Below are 20,938 nucleotides of genomic sequence, written 5' to 3'. Positions count from 1 at the left end.
AAATGTATCGAAAATATCGGAGACAGGAGCCAGAGTAGGCCGAAGGTCCTTAATGTAAAGAATTATGTCAGTGTAAGCGGAAAATAAATGCGTAGTGGCCCCTATCTGTATGCCCAGCTCATGTGCATCCGTACACAACTTAAGCGCTAAGGGTTCTAATGCTAGTATAAACAGGAGTGGGGATAGCGGGCATCCTTGCCTCGTGCCTCTATATATCTGGTATTCGGTCGAAATATGTCTCCCTGTGCGAGCGTGGGCAGTAGGGGCATCATATAATAAACTGAGCCATTTGATGTAATTGTCCGGCAGCCCAAATTTCTCCAGTGCCTTGAACATGTATTCCCAATTAAGCGTGTCAAACGCTTGGCGTAAATCCAGTGATATACACCCTGCATGTTCAAAGCGATCTTGGGCAGCCAACATGAGATGGTGTATTCTATTAGTGGCGTCCTACGAGCCGGGAGAAAGCCAGTTTGGTCTATATGTTTCAGTTTGTTTAAGATGGGCAAGAGTCTGTTCGCTAGCACTTTACTGAGTATTTTGTACTCAGTTGCCAATAACAATAGTGGGCAGTAACTTGCCATATCAGTGGGATCGCTTCCCGGTTTCAGGAGTGAGACCACCAATGCCTGGGCTGTGATTAGGGGCAAGGTGCCCAAGTCCAGTGCTGTGTTGTATAGGAGCTCCGGTTGGGGGAGGAAGGGGTCTGCGTAAGTACCATAAAATTCCTCTGGTAACCCGTCTAAACCAGGAGTTTTATTACTTGGGAGTCCCTTTATTGCGATCTTGATTTCAGATTTGGTAATGAGACCTGTTAAGACTTTCTTGGCTGCTGCAGTCAGTTGCGGGTATGGCAGTGGTGATAAAAATTGTTCTATGTGTGTATTCTCTCTGCTATCAGGTTTACTGTACAATGAGGCGTAGTATTGGCAGAAAGCCGCATTAATGTCGCTTTGGGTGTGTGCTTTGTCACCTGCTATGGTATTGACCTCGTTAATTATAATGGCAGGGAGGTCATCTTGCAGTAATTTGGCCAGTAATGTCCCAGATTTGCCGCCTCTGTGTGACGCATCTGCATGTACCTTTGGTGATCTATGACACGGAGAGATTCTAACAATTCCGCATGTTGAATACGCACTTCTTGGAGTGGGGCTTGTTTATTAGTGTCATGTGTGGCTTCCTGCTCCAGCTTATTCATTTTGTGTTCCGTTTCTATAAGAGACTTATGAACTTCCTGCCTAGCACCCACTGTGGCTCTGATTGCCTTGCCTCGTATGACCGCCTTGAAGGTGTCCCATCAATTAGACCATTAGAGGCCGTATTGCTATTTTACCGCAAAATAATGAGTAATAGTGTCAGCTATGGCATTACCGAACACTGCATCTTCCAGTAGGTGTGGCCACATTCTCCAGATGTGTACTGGGGTAGGTATTCTACCCCGGCTTATTGTTATTTACAGGGGATAATGGTCAGAAAATGTTTTGCTAAATATGTAGCATGGGTTACCTGCATCACAATTGTGTTTGAGCAATATATTCTATCTATTCCTGTATGTAGCATGTGGACCGGGGAGTAAATTGTATATTCTCTAAATGTTGGGTGGCACATTCTCCATGCATCAAATATTGCCCAACCCTCTGCCCAGCCACAAAGTGCCTTTGCCTGTTTAATCACACCAGCACCATGTAAAGGGGCATGAGGTCTGTCTAATGTAACGTCCATTAGTGTGTTACAATCACCGCCTATGATCCAGGGATGCATCTCCCGGCCTGCTAGTGCTAGATTAAGGGTAGTCAGAAATCTTTCTTGTTCGATTTTTGGTGCGTAGGTACTACCCAGGACTACATGTTGACCATCAAATGACCCTCGTATGAAAATGTAGCGTCCCTGCTTGTCCACTCTTTGCTCTAGTTGTGATATCTCGTGTGTATCCAGAGTACTTATCAGAGAAAATCGGCCCTCTCCATTTCTTACGGAGCTTCACTGCTTCCTGGTCCATAATGTGGGATTCTTGCATATATACTATTTGTGCTTTGCGTCTCGGCTACTGGGTGTGTGTCCTGTGTCGCTTCTGCACAGAACCCAGGCCTCAAGCGTTCCATGTTATTATGTTGTATGTACTAAGTGTATGCATTGTAGTGCCAAAGTAGGCAATTGTTCAGGCTGCATTGTGTATGTGTTGGTAAGCCACCCCAGAGTAGCGGCAAGAGCAGGACTGGTACCCTCCCTGAAATTCCCAATACTCGGTCCTGTCGTGGAATTGTACTGTACCATACAACTGAACATAACATATAAAACTATGCCCTGTACATAGATTGCATTCACAGATTGGGGGTCATAGCCAACGCCACCCAGGGGATGTAGTCTAGCATTCCTATATACAGCAGAGCTCTAACCGAACCTCCGGCTAACAGAGTGTGTGTGCATGCACCACTTTAACACACATAAGGAAAGGATATGCTATTGTTATCAGTGTTTGGTCCATAAGCAGTAGTGTTCTTTGTCTGTTATCCGAATAAGCCATCTGCCATCTATGGGGTCACAGTAGGAAACAGGGCCACACTCCCTTCAGAGTCAGATCTGTTCACATTTTCGTCCGAAGAGGCTGAGTCCTCAGTAGGTGCAGTTTGTTTAAAGGTAGCAGCTGCTATAAGCACTTATTTCCTGCTCTGCTGCATCTGTTGCGATGTTGGGTTGATCAGCCGAGATTTCCGCTTGTCCGCCTGTTGAGGCAGTTGCCTGTCGTTTCAACGCGATTGGGGCTGTTGAGTGTGCTTTGAGAGGCATTGTCCGTGAGTTTTGCTGGTTCCGTCACCTCTAGCCACTCCTCGACATCTTCCAGGCTCTCGAAGAGATGTGGTTTTTTTTCATGAATAATTTTTAGTCGAGCCGGAAAGAGTAACGCATATTTCAGATTCAGGCCTCTCAATTTCTTTTTGACTGCCATGAAGGAAGATCGTTGTCTTTACACCATGAGCGTGTAATCCGGATAAAGCGATATTCGGCTATTCTTGAAGCTGATCTGAGTCAGTTCTCTTGTCTTTTGTAGTAGTGTATCCCGATCTCTGCAATTCAACATTCTGACTATGAGGGGCCAAAGAGGGGCACCTGGTCTTGGCCCCCCAGTGGATATCCTGTGCGCCCTTTCCACACAGTACTGATTGGAAAGTCCCTCAGAAGTGGCATGTTCCCGAAACCACTGTTCCATATATCGAGTTGCGTTGGTTCCTTCACTTCTTTCTGGCAGATCAATGACGCGGATGTTGTTCCTCCTTGCTCTCCCTCCTGTGTCTTCGACTCCGTCCATCAGGGCATCAACTTGTTTCTGTAGCTGTTGTATTTGAGTCGTACTTTGTTCTGTTGTGGAGACAGTTCCGCCAGTGCCAAGGTATTAAGTTGCACCTTGTCGGTGAGCTTGGTATAGTCCGCCTTAAGCAGAGTGAATCCGGTCGTGAGGGCACCAATTTTTTGTTCAATGGCCTTCCTGGAGTCCCTCACTTCATGGAGGATTAAGTCCAATTTATCCATGGGCCCTTCCTTGATGGTAGGTGGTATACAGCTGAGCAGCTGTGAGATGACATCGTGCGCCGCATGTTCCGAAGCTGTACCGGCATTGGAGCCAGCGTCCTGCTGTTTCCCTTTTGTGCTCCCTATCACGGTTTTCCCAGCAGTATGCACTGGGTTAATAATTGTGGTGCCCCTTGGTTTCGGGTTATTGTTGAGTGCCTTATAAATGTGCAACACACCCTTACAGAGTGGGGCTGCCTCTCGACCATGTGCGCAGCTAAGGCAGTCTCCCACTCTGGGTGCTGGCCCCTGTTATTACTGCGCCACCAGATGTAGGCGGAATCCTCTAGTAACCTACCACCCTCTTCAGCCCCTATAGTTATCAGTCCTTTGTTAGTAGTGTCTTGAACACACTACGGTTTACTTGTGCCATATAGAGGGTCTTCACTGGTGTCTCACATTCAGGGCTCCCACAGAGAGGGGGTACCCACGTAGGTAATGCTTTCAGGTCTGGTGGGTGAAAGCGGGTCCCACTCGCGGCAGCTCAAGAGCGCGGCTGGGGGGGCAAGTATTTCACCCAGTGGCACTATACGCTAGGGTGCATATCCCTCATCTGAATTCCGTCCTCAGCATCTCACCGCCTGTGTGTCTTTAGTGTTATCAGTGCCCATCTTCATTGTAGATTCCTATGGTAGGGTCAGTGGCTTAGGGCAGCATGCAATGTGGTTGCTCGCTTTTGTACAGTGCCTCGATCTCTGCCACCTGTACAAGTGACAGCCAGCTGTGCACCCTCGCCGGTTGAGTTCCCGCAGTCGGCCGCCGCTGCTCCCACGGATCCACCACCGGGGCGTTTGCTATGGGCTGTACGGCGTCTGCAGGCCTCGCATAGTTTTGGCCCCAGGCTCTGCTCCGGGCGAGCGCTCCAACTCATCTCCCAGATCCAGGTCAGACCTCAAGAGATACCTCCGCCACTCCAACGGATCTTTTCGAGTGGAAGGCCCGCTTGGCCTACGGCCTTCTGCTCGGCTCTGCCTCTCCACCAGCACCCAGGTTCCAGACCCCGTATTTCACCACTCAGCAATTTCAGCGGGTTGGAGAGCGGTTCCGATTGACGCTGTCGCTGTGCGCTATGAGTACATGCTGCAGTGGACCTCACAGTGCGGCATGTAGCGGGTTATTTTTCAGGATTGTGGAGCCTGGGTACAGAGCTTGTCTAAAAGATGACTGCCAGGTTTAGCAGTTGGCCACACCCCCCAAGTAGTTGGAGTTTCTAACAGATAGATAAAAACCCCATTCACAGAGCCAATGGAAGCGTGTATAGGGAATTTTAAAGAAATGCACATGTTTGTGGTTTGTGATTCTAGTCCTGTTAACTTGTTAGGTAGGTATTTACTTTGTAAAATGAACTGTACCATATAGTGTACACCGGATGGTGTGACAATCCAGACCCCTGATGAAGATAGTATCTATGAATTGATGTTATCAAAACAAGGAGCAGAGGTAGATGAGATGTTCTCCATGAGGACCAAAGATGACCTACCAGAAGAGCTAAAATTAACAGTAAATCCAAAAGTCTTCGGATGGAACCGTCTGAATTAAGGTTCCGGGGAAAACTCAAAACGTTTTTGTTCTCTATCATGTAAACCCCCCCTAGGGCTTTTCAATATCTGCCTCTCGAAATCTATCAGCAGTTAGCGCGGGGACACACTGTTCTTTGTGTAGCCAGGCACTTTACAAATGACTTATTAATATTATTATTATTAAGTATGGGATTTCACTGGAAAAGAAGTAGGATTAATGGCAGGTGTGGACCCAGTGAAAGTGAGTGTAAAAGAAGGTGCCACCTACCCATATACAAGACAATATAAAATGAGTCCAGAAATAAAATCAGGTGTCATAGCATAAATAGAACGAATGATCCAATAAGGGGTTTTGAAAGAAATAATGATCCGCCCTTGTAATTCACCCATAATTGGCAAAATAAACGTAAAATATTGGATAGTGCAAGACCTTAGAAAAATAAATAAAATAGTGGTACCTTGTTGTCCTGTAGTGCCAAATCCAGCAGTGATTTTTTATCAGATACCATGGAATGCAGTATGGTTCACAGTAATTGATTTACGTCATGCACTTTTTCTATCCCATTACACCCAGATAGTCAGTACCTTTTTCATTTAAATTTGAAAATCTAATTTATGTGTGGAATCGTGCTCCTTAAGGGTACACTGAAAGTCCTTCAACTTTTAATCAGATTCTAAAAAAGCGCCATTAGTCATTGGTAATGCCCATGAATTTAGTTTTGGTCAAATATATTGACAATTTGTTAGTGGCTTAAAAGGCACGAGAAGATTTTGTTTTGGATTATATTGCATTGTTAAACCATCTGGCAGATGAAGGTCACAAACTGTCACCAGAGAAATTACAATTTTGTCACACAATGTAAAATATTTGGGACATCGACTAGAAAGAGGAACAAGGAGGGTGACACCTGAGAGAATCAGAGTAATAAAACAGATGTAGTTACCCCAGACCCAGAAGGAAATTAAAATGTTTCTTAGTGTTGTAGGACATTGTAGGCATTAGATTGCAGGGTTTTCTGTACTGGCTAAGCCTATGATATAGTTAACAAAGAAACGAGCAAAGGATCCTGTAGAGTGGGTTGATGAAACCATGAAAGCTTTTGTAAAATTAAGGCAATGTCTATGGAAAGCTCCTGCTTTGGGAATGCCAGATTACACCCTTGCCAGTATTATTCCAAAGACATGGTTTGATGAGATGTCCAGTGGCGTACATTTCTGACACCTTGGACCGAGTAGCCGCTGCATGTTTGAAAGCGGTAGCTGCTACTTGCACAAGTCTTAAACAGAGGTAAGCAATTGTGAAATTGTGAAACTGTTAAAGTATGTGTTCCACATTCAGTTGTAATTCTTTTGACTAGAACTCGAACCCAGTATCTCACACCAAGGCGAATGACAAAATATGAGAGAGTTATTTTGGGAGCAGAAATGTCTGACTGTAATCCGGTGCACAATTTTAAATCCAGCTACTCAATTACCTGATGTGTACAGAGAAGTGAGGGATGATGTTGATCATGATTATTTAGATGTAACAGAATATTGCAAATAACCTCGCCCAGACATTCAAGACAAACAATTGATAAATTGTTAAAATGAATTATTTGTGGATGGCTCATGCCTGAGGCATGATGAAGGAGGATTGAGTGCTGCTTATGCTGTGTGTACATTGGCTGGAATAGTCGAAGCATCCTATTTACCTAGAGTCGGGTCTGCACAAGTAGCCGAATTGATTGCTTTAAATAAAGCATGCAAAATTGGGGAAAATTGGAGAGTAACCATTTACACTGATAGTCAGTATGGTTGCGGGGTTGTGCATGACTTTGGCCAACTTTGGATGTGACAGAGCTTTTAGAAGCCATACAGTTGCCAAAAGAAGTAGCTGTTTTCAAATGTGCTGCACATCAGTCAGGAAATGACTGTGATGGCAGGAAATTGTTATGCTGACCAAGTTGCTCAATATTGTGCTAAAACAAAGATGGCAGTAAACAAGCAAGAATCAGATGCCAACTTATGCCTATTTCAGCATTAGAAGCATAGGATGAAGTGAGAAATGTACAAGATGAAGTAGAAGTAAGCGGAAAGGAAGAGTGGATCAAAATAGGATATTAAAGAAGAGAAAGTGATGGTGTTTGGATTCATCCAGATGGCAGATCAGTCATGCCAGATTGTTTACTTTCACAATTAGCAAGAATGTATCATGGAGACACACACATAGGTAGGGATGCTATGATCATACTCTTCAGACAAGATTGGTACAATTCGAAGTTTAGAACAGTTGCAGAGAGCCTTTGCCAGAGATGTTTAATTTTCCAACAGAATAACCCAGGTAGAAAGACAGTGGTCAGTTGGGGAAGAATTTGAAAGGCAGAAGGACAATTTGTGAGGTTACAAGTTAAATTCATTCAGTTACCAACATGTAGGAGACTAAAATACATACTAGTTATAGTGTGTTTATTTCCATGATGGGTGGAAGCATACCCAACCAGGAGAAATGACAGTATAACAGTTGCCAAACTATTGTTGAGGGAGATTGTTCCGCGTTTTGTTTTTCCAGTAACGGTGGAATCAGACAGAGGAATTCACTTTAATAATGAAATTATTCGATTGATCTGTGAAGCGTTCAAGATTGAACAAAAGTTGCACTGTGCCTATTGTCCATAGGCTTCTGGGATAGTGGAACAATTGAATGGCGCAATAAAATCAAGATTGGTGAAGGTGTGCGCATCCACTTCACTGTATTGGCCAGATGTATTGCGTCCTGTTCTGATGGGACTCCGAGACATTCCTGACAGAAATACCGGGTCGAGTCCCCATGGAAGAACAATTAGATTAGCTTTCATACTTTGACACAGATTGTTGAGCATAACTGATAATCTGGTATTGGATTATTGAAAAAGATTGGCTGAGCTAGTGCGTTCTGTCTCTCGCCAGGTTGGAGAAGACACAGAGGCCAGGCAACCGGATCAGGACATGATCTAAATTTTGGTGACTGAGTGGTAGTGAAGCATCACACCCGAGAAACGTGTCTTGCACCCAGGTGGAGTACCCCAAAACAGGTCATATTGGTTACAACAACCGCAGTGAAATGTGCAGGATTGCCTAACTGGATACATGCCAGTCATACAAAGAAAGTACCAGCGACTGATGAAGAAAATCAACAACAAGAAATTGAAGTTGAAGGTGCAGAAGGTTGTACAGCTGAAAAGCTTAGAATAACAAACTCTGAAGTAGCTGATCCAGAACAACCAAGCACTAGTCAGGAGGATTGGGTACCAGCAGTCGATTTACCTGATGCAGGAGTAAGAATAAGGAGGAGAACAAAAACGGAAGCCAGAAGTAGATGAGGATCAGATAGAGATAGGAGATCAAGTTCAGGAAATCGAGAACGAAATTGAAGACGCTGAACAAGAACAGATAAGAATAGAAAAATACACACTGATTTGAGAAATAATTTTGAAGAAGAAAAACGTGAACCAAACCAAATAAGAATAGGGAAACAAGAACAGGGAGAAGAACAGATTAGCAGGGAATCAGGACATGGTCAGTTTGACAATGCAGAACATGTTCAGGTGAAGAGTAGTACTTTAAAAAGTCCCGAATTCAGTCAACTAGACAGGGATTCAGAAAACGAAGAAAATCAAGTTGTGCCACAACAAAATACAAATAAAATAATACTTGAAAGTGAAGAGAAAAGTGAAAATACAGTGCAAATCAAAAGAGTCAGAAAAGGTGATAATTGGCCCAGATAAGTCAAAAGATTGAGAAATAAAACAAATTTTGTAGTGTGCACTGCATCCCCAAATGCGATGCAGTGCATGCAACGAAATGTGTTTTATTTATTTATATGTTTACTTACCTGTAAAGCTCCGTAATCCATAGATTACTACCCCCCACCCTGCCCCTCCCCCTCCCTCTCCCCATGTCACTGCCCAGCAGGTACTCCCACTTCCGACCGCGGCTGCCGGATACTGTAAGTGAGTGTGGTTTATGGGCCGGAATATGTGTATTTAAGTGATACTTGTCCGCAGGTTGGTGTCCCGCTTGATCAGAACACTTCAGCATGTTAAAGAAATATATATATATTTTATTTCAGTATACTGTATCTTATTTGTACAGTATGTTGGTTGCACAATAATTAAAGCAAGTATTTTCATGGCTTGGCTCGAGCATGAGCTCTCAGAACCAAGCAAGACCCTCGGCTTTACTCTGGCTCACCCTATTAATTTGCTGGCGCACCAACCTCTATTTGTGACTCAGGCTTAGTACATGGGGCCATCAGTCACAAGATAAAATTATTTGTAAAAGCAGAGGACTTGAAACATGAAGCCCAGTCTACATGCACCGATTTGTCAACTCAACCATGACGACAGAGAGGAAGAAGAATGTGAGGATGAAAATACATTTGTGTTGTACGTGACAGTAGTCATACATTCACAGAGATAACTATCAGGCCCAAATGGGACTGACAGATGCGTAGCTTGAGGGCAGATTGCGGTTTGAAATACCCCACCTCGATGCAGGTATGCTATGTCTGTCAAGAGGGGGCTGGTGTGTGACAGCCCCATAATGCAGTTTTGGCTTGACAGTTTGGTCTCGGGCCCTGAGTCAGGTATGCTATGACTGTGTCTGTATTTCTCCTCATTCTTATTTCACTAAGAGCTTTTAACTCGTTCATTTTTAAGAGCGGAAACTTAAATATATGTTGAGACTGGTTTACTAAAAAAGGAGTAATTCTGCAACCATAGAAGTTCTCCTTGAATGTGTTTAAATTTACCACTGTTTGGATTTCACAAGCATTGGCAGTAATAGGCTTGGAAAGTGGCACCATACCCAGGCTTCCAGGCATAGTACTAGCAATCAAACACCCAAAAGGTGATGTGATAAATGTCTGCAAATAGGCTAACCAATGGCACTCTCTCAGGGTAGCACCTCCGTCCATTCGTTTTCATCCTCTGGGTTACTCTAGATAGAGACCCACCTAGTGCAACTCAGTACTGACATTGTTCCTCATGGATACAGTTCATCCCAAACCTTGGTCATCTAACCCCTCCACCGTCCAAGCCACTGCTTTTTTAGTGGGGAAATTCGATTTTTACACCTCTCAAATCTCACTGACTAAGCTACGACCCTGGTTGCTTCCTCACTTCCTGCTCAGTCTGTGCACGCCTTTGTAAGACAATGTACCAGTACACGAAACCCACCACTATATAGTTTGGAACGCAGCACTGACTAAACTGCTCAAACAAGCCCCATTCCCTTCACTTCCCTTTCATCCATCCATCCATTATCTCTCTCACCTTCTCTTCTATTTTTTTTTCTACCTCTCGGATCGCTTTCACTCGACCTTCACTCTCCCTTCTTCTCTCTCTCTGGAAGCCTCCCTGTGCCTGCTGATATTAACCCCGGAAGCTGGTGAAAGTGACAGAGGCACCAAGAGAAGGGCTTTCAAAAATAGCCTCCAAGGGCTTAAGTCCACTGGGGAAATGCTCAGTGAAATATAAAGGCTTGTCTGGTCCAGTAATTAGCAGACCATAACTCAGGGTATATGTAGCGGCAGCTGGCACAGGTAAATGCTGTGGGGCAGTGAGGTGAGGTGGGGCGGGATTGGGTGGGTGTTAGTGGAATCCGGCGAATATATGATGATACAACGAATTCCGTTGCAACGCATGCCTTTACCACGCATGCGTTACAACGGAATTCGTTTAGCACGCATAAACCTTTCACCGACTATTTGCGCGGTGACGTCATACGTCGTTAAAAAAAACTGCATTTTTTTACCGATTTTCTCTTAATCGACTCTGATGCCGACGTGACTTATGGTGAGTTGTTTTATTTGGGGGGGAGACCCCCCCAAGCCCCCTCTTTTTTTTTTACTTTTACCACATATGCCTTTACTACAAACATCGTGGTAAAGGCATGCGTGGTAAAGGCATTAGTTGTAACCACGCATGCGTTGTACTGCATGCGTGGTTAAAGATTTCGTGGAAACGGCTTCGTTGTAAAAGCCGTTTCCCGAATCCGACATACGACAGGAATGTGAAAACTAACTAAATAAATCAGTAAACCCACTTAGCTCGCCGCCTCACAGAGTTTGGCGATGCAGCGAGTGCAAGGTAAGATGTTTTATTTATTTATTTATTTAGTATTCACATTCCCGTCGAATGTCGCATTCCACTACCTTCACCCCCGTCCGCCTCACCGCCCCACAGCATTTATCTGTGCAAGCCAGCACCTGGTATATGTCTTCAAATCAAATTAAGTATTGTTCACATGTGGTAATAGGATAAGAATAAACCCATTACCTAAGACAGTGCACATTACTGTTTTGTAATTGTTTAACATACATAATTTCGTAAACAAATCCATTTTGTTTGAAGAGACCTCCTAGCACTATTGCACATGCAATATCTTGCAAAACAACCCTCTCGACTGCTCTGCCAGATTATTGCCCTTTTAATTCAGGATGTATACTCGCTAAAGCAACAGCAAATGTCACAACCATGTTTTGTTATTGTTTCAGGTGGGGTCTTTAAATGCTTGCTTTTTTGCAAAGAAGGGCTTCAACGTTGATCTTTTTGAAGGAAGAGAAGGTAAGAATTGTTTCATTTATTAAAAGAAAGAAAACACAAAACCCCCAGGTGCTTACGAGTGCTTAGTTTGCCTCTGGTTTTTAAATAGACAAAAGAAGCTGACAGAAAGGAAGCCTTGAAGTTAAACATTTAAGAGCCTTTATGCAAATAAAGATGTTTTATCTAATTGGCGGCGTCAAAGAGGCGTAGAGAAAAACGCCAGATATCCAAGGAAAGAATAGAGCGAGTTTAAATATTTTGGAACAGCCACTTTTTTTACATGGACGAGATGTATTTTGACAGATATTTCGTTGTTAATAATCTGTAATTTCCTCTACTTAATTAGAAAAGGCAAAACGTTTCAAACCAGCCTTTGTCAGTGCAAATGATCAAGACAAGCAATTCTACACCACTCCAGTGAGAAAGTATCCAACCCTATGAAAAAAATGAAAAAGTGGACCAAATGGTGCATATTACAGCATTTGTTTCTGAAATGTTTTGCCTAAAATGTTTTAGAATTTACGTGCATTTCTCAAAGGGAACACCTACTATAATCCAGAACTTTAAGGTGTGCCACAGTACCCTAGAATACTGTTTATCTAACGCAGAAAGTCATGCATGTGGTTATATCAAATTTGTGTGCCAGAACCCAAAAAGAATGTATGCAATCAGGCAAATGTCTGTCTCGCGTAAAATGCAGTGTCCCAATGAATGCTCGTACAGAATCCGGTGCCAGGAAGAATATAATGTGCCTGTTAGAAGTGTGGGTCTCTAGTTGGCACAGGTAGGTACTTGTGACAAATAGAGACCCTCTCCTCTAGGAGGATAAGGGGATTACACTCCTAAAATAACCCCTGCTCACCCCCTTGGTAGCTTGGCACGAGCAGCAAGGCTTTATCTCAGAGGAGTTGTAAGTTAAGCATTTGTGACCACACACAGTAACCCAGTGACAACACTACAAATGGACATCACACAAGGTTTAATATAAAAAATAAGTATATTTTATATAGAGTTACCACAAGACCAATAACAACAAAAATAATCCACAGTACTATTAGATTTCAAGAGTTCTTTTAAAAAGGCTTAAATCTAGGTTCTGTGCGAGTACGTAGCCTGGTCCGGCTACAGCGTTGTTGAAAATAACACAAAGTCTAGCAAATCCAGCGGACCACGTCGGTACGGGCCCACTCAAATGTCGAGACTCAGTCACAGTACGTTTTACTTGAGGCGGCCGGCACGGATGTGCCAGCCGGTTCCGGTGTTCGACGCGGTGCAGAAAGGAAGCGCTGCTGGACATGTTGTCCCTCGATGCGGTGCAGGCAGCGGCCCGTTGACAGAGTCAGTGGATCCAAGGCATGTGTTGCAGGGCAAGACGGTGCCTTGTTGCGGTGCTTGCAGCTTGAGTTGCGGTGACAGAGCCGGAATTCGGGAGCTGGCGTCGATCAGTCTGGACAGCAGTATGAGTCGGTGCGTTTGCGAAGCGTGCGAGGCGGTGCCCAACTCCGGTGTGGTCACAGGACTCGGAGTCAGCAGCAGGAACCACTTTGGTCAGACCAATATGAGTCGGTGTAGCGAGGCGTTGCACGTCGCGGTGTCCACCAGTCACGGTGCAGGCTACGGCTCGTGACGGCATCAGGACGGAGTCGGTGAGCTCAGAGCTTGCGTTGTTCGAGGTCAGACGTTGCTTAATGTAGTGCCTACAGGACACCGGGCCGGTCGTGAGAGTCGGTCACAGCTCCCTGCCTCTGTAGCCACTGAAACGCCGTTTCCAGCAGCAATCCACAAAGGCTGGGGAAGTCTACTGGTCCTGAGACTTCGGTCAGGGGGCAAGCTCTCTTCCAAGCCCTTGGAGATCCTTCACAAGTTGAAAGTAAAGTACACAAAGTTCTTTCTCCTCTCTTTGGTAGTCAGGTAACCACTGCAGGCCAATCCCTCAAGCAGCACTTCAGCTTGGGAATAGTCTCTCCTCAGTTTCTTCAGGTTCCTCTCCTCAGCAAAGGTTTCTTCTTGTAGTCTAAAAGTGATCTAATTTCTTGGGATCAGGGTCCCAATATTTATACCCCAAAATCCTTTGTTCTTTGAGGGGAGAGGGGCCTGTGCCCTGTCCAAACTAGTTCTGAAGCACTCTGTTTATCAGACTTCTGCTTTCTTTTCACAGTGCAGGGCAGGAACATCAGATGCCCCACAGGAGGTGGAGCTAGCATTGTGGAAGGCAAGTACAGCCCTGGAGCACTTTGTTGACAGGACTCCTTCTCTCCGCAGGGGGTGGAGCCAGCACTGTGGGGGCGTGCACAGTCCTATTCAGGTCCCAGGTGCAACTCCTCCATCCCATCTAGATGCAGATCTCTCTATTCACCACTGGGCTGACTCATTCTGTCTCCTGGAATCCCCCAGCCATGTCACTCAAACTCCAGACAAGGAATACACAACCTCGCAGAGGCAGGCTTAAATGGTTGGGCAAGCAAATCCCAGGCATATCAACTCACATTTCTACCATGTTCCCTGAGTCTGCTAGGATTATAAACATGTAACAATCTAGCAGCCCATTCTGGCCTATTGAGAACAGGTAGCCTTGCAAGAGTGAAAAATGAAAATGGCTGTAATTCACTAGTAGGACATGTCACACCCATCAGGGCTTGTCCTACCTTATACTTACAATGCACCCTGACCGTGGGCCTACCATTGGGGTGACTAATATGAAGAAAAGGGAAGGTTTAGGGACTGGCAAGTGGGTACACTTGCCCAGTCAGCATGACAGTTCCAGACTGCACGCAGGCTCTGCAATGGCAGACCTTAGGCCGCTTCTGTGGGTGGCACAACCAGTACTGCAAGCCCACTAGCAGCATTTGGAATTACACGCCCTGGGCACACTCAGTGCACTGTACTAGGGTCTGACAAGTAAACCAAATAGTCAATCATGGAATCACCAATTAATATATTAATTTACAATAGGGAGAGCATATGCATTTTAGCACTGGTCAGCAGCGGTAAAGTGCCCAGAGTCATAAAATAGTCAACAACAGGTCAGATAAAATATAGGAGGAAGGCAAAAAGTTCAGGGATGACCCTGGAAAAAGGGCCAAGTCCAACAGTGCCATTTAAACATGTATCAACAATGTTGTCATGATAATAATAGCAGGCAAAATATGCCAGTTTTCCAGTCATGATCACTGATGCTTCAAAAGTTAATGAACTGCTTTGTGTGCCAGGGCTGATTCTTATATTAGCCCAGGCCTAAAACATTTGAGTATCCTCTAGTATAAGTTTTGGCTATAATGCCACTTTCCACATTACCACTGAATGTATGGTTGGACTAGCCTATAGGGCAATCAGGCAGTGTCTCATGGGCTGGTCTGACAGGTCTCTGTGTGGGCCAGATTTTTGGCTGTTTGTGGTCCTGTTTTTTGGTCTGCTGGACAAGCTTTTGCTGTTCATTTAATTAAAAGTTGCATAAACAAACCATTGTTTACCAGCACTGATCACTGTATCTAGCGCTGTCCACTGTACACTGTACATATATATGTTAATGTTCGTTTATAGGAAGCATTGGAAACCTTGTATGTATTTCACATATATGTCACTAATTTCCTAGGTTCCGTTTTTCACTGGGACACCTCTCACTCAGAACTATATGTTCAAATGTATTACTTTGTAACAGTATTTCATTTCAAGGATTATATAAATATTTTTGATTCAAAAACAAATCAGAGGTGTATTCGCTTCCTTCTCTCTCCAATATCACTGTAGACCCAATATATTGCCATTGTGCCCTTATACATTGAGATTACTTCATTAAATGTCCACAGGAGCCTTTGTTTTTTGATTATAAGTTGATGACCCTGGTTCAGTGTGAGTAGGGTTCCCTTGTTTCTGTCCTACTATGCTACGTTATGTAACACTTGCATAGCTTTCACTCGCCTAGAAAAGTTTCACAGTGCTAAGAAGAAAAAGGGATTACGTTAGAAAAAAACAGGACTAGTAATTACACACTACTTGGGTGAGTATTTCACAAAAAGAACCCAGGTCTTGATGCATTTTTTAAAACTACGAAGATTCCCTGCCCGGGTACTCGTAATAACCACGCCATACATGGAGCTTATTATTACACGTCTATATTCTGCTGTGTGTAACTGCAAACTCGGCATTCTAAAACAAGCTTTCATGACAATGCCCACTGACGCCTAAGTCACAGCTCTACAAAGCCCATCAGGAGCCAAAAGCGTTCTGTTCTAAAATATTGCAAGACGCTAAAGAGGGGTTGCTGCTTACCCAAGGTAATGTCAATAATTCGATTTTACAAGAGAGAAAAGATTCACAGGGAAGATATTCCCCTACATATCTTATCAGAAAGTCAGACCAGTGCCAGACTGGGCATTTAAAGCATCGAGCAAGCCCCACTGGGATGGAAGCATGGAGGCCAGTGTTGCATGGACCATGCTGTTCCCAGTCTCAGGAGTTACGGTAGACGTCAGCGATTCCTTGCACTGTCACAATCTCTGATACATGATGCACCAATACATAGGCGACTGAGAATTACAGTACAGAGGCTGAGAGGTTGTGTGTTTCTCTCAACACAGAGACCGCCAGCAGACATTGGAACTCACTCCCCTCCACTTAAAAAAAAACACTTGGTGGAGGTGGTTCCTGAAGTAGTGGGTGTCGGCATGTGTACACTGCAGTGCAGAATTTCTGCAAAAGTAAGTGCATGGGCCCAATGTACCACGGAGGTAGCCACTGCAACATGCACCACCAACTGTACCTGCTGCAAATCGGAAAAGCGAATAGCCTGGATATTATTATTATTTAGTGAATATTGAATTGCTAAATTGATGAACTCTTCTAATAATAGAAAGACAGCGCCACCAGGTAGTGGACTGTCATCAAAAAAGTGCTGGTGTTAGGAATTCAGTGCTGGAACATACTGTCAGAAATTGAGCACCTGTACTTACTTCCTGCCAACATCTACTGCAGTGACTTCCACCTGCAGCACCTGCTAAATTGAAATTGACTCTGATTGTGTGAAAGTTTGCATATTTTGGTCTACAAATTTTGGGAGTTTGCTTTGGTGAGGAAAACTCCGAACTTTCCTAGATGCTGGCCCTTTGCCAGGCCTATTACCATAAATTGAACAGTGCACTAAGGAAAGTGACCTAAAAGGCACTTGACAGGCTGTTTGCACTCGGAGAGCGTATAATAAAGTCATAACATGACATTATTAAGATGACCAAATGTTATCCTTGCCGCTGCATTATGTCTAGATTTTAGTTCATTGAGCGGGAGTTAGATCAGCCCGAAATAGAGCACATTCCAAACCTTGATCAAACAACTGCTGCTGCTTTCCTGCCATCTAATGTAAGAAAAGGAAGGATTGATTTTAGCTGCTTCAAACGAAAATGTTAGGCCAAGGTAAATGTGCTAATCTGGTAAAGTTTGACTCGTAGATTTTTAATTGAGTCATATCTAGGAAAGAACCTCATAATATCAACCAAAACTCCTTCCTTTCGAGATGTAACTGCACCTCTTCACTATCATCACCGTTGTATTGTATGAGTTGAGCCTACGCCAGTAGAAAACCATCCACACCCTGACTCTACCATGAAGTGCCCAAATACTTGCTGTCAAGGAGAATAGCGACCCACATCATCATCACCATCTGCGTAATCATCAGCGTACATAAAGAAGAGGAGGCCATTGCAATAGAGGAACCCTGCTAGTGGCTCAATGTACACAGTGGAGAGGTAGGTAAAACATGAATGTCCTGTGCATCTCCATATGCTAGAAGTGGCGGGGCAGAAATATGGAATGGTAGGAGAACCTTTTGTGTTGTACCATTTAACGTCAAGGTAAATCAAGTGAGCACTAGGCTTCCAATGCAAGCTTCCTTTAGGCCTATCTTGCAGGAAAGCATTGTCGACAGTGTGAAATGCATCTGAGAGATCTCAAAGAATCCAGGTACAGTGCCACCTCCATCTGTCAGTATCCCTAGGTCATCTGGAAGGCAACCAGCATTGTGGCCAAAAACCTGCACTTGGTCTTCTAGTGTATCTTGAGCCTCCACGTAGTGTTGTAACTGAATTGCAGCATAAGACTCCAAAATCCAATAGTCTAGTGGTTGTTGAAAATTAACCAACCAGCAAGGTTGGGTCCATGCCTGTTTTTATAGCGGGGGCACCGCGATGGCCTCCTAAAAATGCTACGGTATTCTGTTCTGAGCTAGTGGTAGTTTATAAATGAGTGAATGGGGGAGGTAGAGGGCGCCAGGCACAATGGCCGCACATTAGTGCAGCTCTGCTGGCTAATCACCAATCCGAATAATCCCAGCTACAAAACGACTGCCCCGTGCAGCGCACCCTCCCAGCCCGCGCCTGGAGCGAGATCTTCATTCGCGGTCGGCTGGACCGGGCAATATTCTCTGTTGCGTGGCTCGCCTGTTTCGGATCGAAGATGGCGATCGCTGCGGCCTGAGCCTGATGTTCGGCCGGCCGCGGAGGGAGAGGACAGCTTTGACCCCTCTGGACGAGAGAAGCGGAACCCTGTGGAGAATTCTGTGATGGCTCTGGGCTTACCGAAGTTGCAGCGGCGCTTGAAGAACCAGCAGCTGTCTGGGGCTCCGGCCAGAGTCTAGGATCAGACAAAGAGGCGGGGGTCCCGGAGCAGTGCCAGTCGGTGTCCTGCATACCTGAGTCTCCAGTGTCCCAGGAAGACGCAGCATTACGAGGCCCGCAGTCCGGAAGAGGAAGACAGCGATCCGTGTGCACTGTTGAAGGCCCCTTACGCCGGCAGCTGGAGGCGGTGAGTGGGTCGTGGCCCTGTTCAGGTCTTCTCTGCGGAGGCGGGGGTAGGCCTACGTGCTGGGTTGCGGCCTGCGGATTGTGGCCTTCCTGCTCGGCGCAGGCTTACGTGTGTGCCAGTCTGCTCTCGACCGACACAGTGCCGTAGACCTGGGGGCCAAGTTTAAGGCTCATGAGCGCACAGGGCCCGTGCTTACCTAGCAACTGATCACTGAGGCCCCAAGGAAGCCATTGTCTTTGGGTGTACGTCTGGATCTCTACTTGCCTGAAGTGACTGGTGCACTGGGCTGTGCTCGTGGAAACTTAATCTGTGCCAGCTTGTACACCTTTGCTCACTGACAATCTACTGCTGCGTGCCCTCAGAGCTTCCCTACACGAGCCTGGAGAGGTGGAACCGCGCCACATTCGTTAAGCTCCCCTGGCACTGGAGTACTGTGGCTGTGTGTGGGGCGTGTGCCATCTCACTCTATGAGCCACTCACGGCTGGAGACTGGGGGTTCGGACGGGTGCAGTAGCGGCTGCTGCTGGTTGGGGCTTGTCCCCCCTTATTAATCTGTGGAGTGGGGTGTCGCTGGAGGTACAGCCCGCAGACGCTGACTGATACCCTAGATGATGGATGATATTGTTTCTACACTTGTACCTGCTAGAGTGCCGTGACCCCCTGCTGATAGCGGCACTACAGGGCTTCGGGCACACGTGTCACGGCTTACTGGTCATTATATTTCCTTCCCTGTCTTCTTGTTTTGAACTCGCTATGGGTAGGACAGATAAGTCTCAATCCCACCTGACTTTTGAAACACGCAAACCCAGCAAAAACCCACAGAAGGCCGCCTCAGACTCGGAAGCCGATGCCCGTGGTGGGGGGGAAGATGGCCCGTCCATGCTGGAGGTCACCCTACTGGCAATGCAGAAAAGCTTTAAATACATCGAGGGTACTATGGCCGCTGTGAATCATAGGCTGGACCACATGTCCTCCACGTCGGAGAAACAAAACGCTAGGATGGGGAGATTGATCAGTGAGTCTCCACCACTGAAGATGGGCTGAGTGAGGTATCAGGCAAGACTCTAAATAAGGAGAAGGTACTGACACTGATACAGGCCAAGAACGAGGTCTTGGAGGCCAGGTCTCGTTGTAAAAACCTTCGAATTACAGGCCTGCCGGAGACGGCGAACATAGGGAGGATGGAGACCTATATCGAGACCCTGCTAAAAGACATCTTTGGCCAAGAGAATCTGTCCACCATGTTTATCGTGGACCGGGCTCACCGCTCTCTTGCGGCGGGGCCGGTGCAGGGTGCCCCGCCGCGACCCATCATTGCTTGCTTATTTAATTACAGGGACCAAGACTGTATCCTGCTGATGGCTAAAGAGAAAGGCGCTATCGATCATCAAGGGTACTCTATCATTTTTTCCAGACTTCACAGTGGCCGTCCAAGGTGCTCGAAAGGAGTTCGGAGTTGGGAGAAACTCCTTCAAGCTGAAGGCATCTCCTATGCCATGCTGTACCCAGCTCGCCTACAGGCCAGGAGAGAGAGTCGCAAATCTTCTCTGACCCTAAAGCAGCAATGGACCATGCCAAAAAACTGAAACGACGGAGGCATGAGTCTGAGACTGAACCAGAGGTGGTGGAACCGTGATGTGTGTAATCGCTGGAAGATGTGCACTGTATGTTGCCTATTGCTCTGATGGCTGTTTCCATGCTATACCTGTGCTGTGTGACACTATCACTCGGCCCGACAGGGGTTGCTGTGAGATACACTACATATTCTAAGAGTGGGGCGTAGGATGCACTAAGTATCTATCCATTGTCACTTCTATTTTTCTTTTTAGCCCAAGGATATAGTTCTGATTAGCCACCTCCTACCATATGGGAGGCAGGTAGCTCTCTAGTGATCCCCTCATGGGAGTACCCCAAAGTTCACTAACTGTTAGATTTGTTGGTTGGGGGTTGTTCGTTTTGGGTAGGAATTGCTTTGGAACGTTGGGCACGCTGAAATGGGTGGGGAGTAGGGGGGTTATGATTGGAAGGGGCAGAATGGCACTTCATGTTTGTTGTATTGTGCATCGTCTCGTTCTTGATTCACGGGTACTTCTATGTCCTTCCGGCCTCGTTAAGGGAGGCTCTGATAGTGATGCTTTTGAAACCTGACAAGTAATCTAATAGCTGCGATTCCTATCGTCCGCTATCCATGATTAGTCTTGACGCCAAGATTTTAGCTAAAATGATTGTCCTTCGTCTTCGGCCACTGGTCCCCCTGCTGGTACTTTCTGATCAGTCAGGATTTGTGCCTGCTCGCTCCACCACGCACAACTTACTCTCTCTTTACGACCCTCCACTATTTGACCCCGACTTTCAGGCAGTGGCGGTACTCCTCGAGGCCACGAAGGCCTTTGATTCTCTTTCTTGGGAGTACTTGGTCACTGTGCTCACGAGGATGGGGTTTTCACCCTTTTTTCTACAATGGATCAGGGTGTTGTACACTGAACCTGCTGC

The 20,938-nt window shown here is 45.7% G+C and overlaps 1 protein-coding gene across 2 annotated transcripts in view; it reads left to right on the top strand.

Annotated features, from left to right (window-relative positions):
* Window positions 1-20,938, top strand: part of KMO (kynurenine 3-monooxygenase) — a 473,316-nt gene that overhangs the window by 211,941 nt on the left and 240,437 nt on the right. For both annotated transcript variants that reach the window (XM_086927255.1, XM_086927254.1), the window contains one exon: window positions 11,605-11,674. In XM_086927255.1, the coding sequence (XP_086783381.1) occupies window positions 11,605-11,674 (70 nt within the window). The remainder of the gene's footprint in view (window positions 1-11,604; window positions 11,675-20,938) is intronic.

Source organism: Lissotriton vulgaris, chromosome 6, assembly GCF_964263255.1.
Source record: "Lissotriton vulgaris chromosome 6, aLisVul1.2, whole genome shotgun sequence".
Classification (NCBI taxonomy): Eukaryota; Metazoa; Chordata; class Amphibia; order Caudata; family Salamandridae; genus Lissotriton; species Lissotriton vulgaris.
The sequence above is the reverse complement of the archived record's forward strand: the minus strand, read 5'-3'. Positions and strand labels throughout refer to the sequence as shown.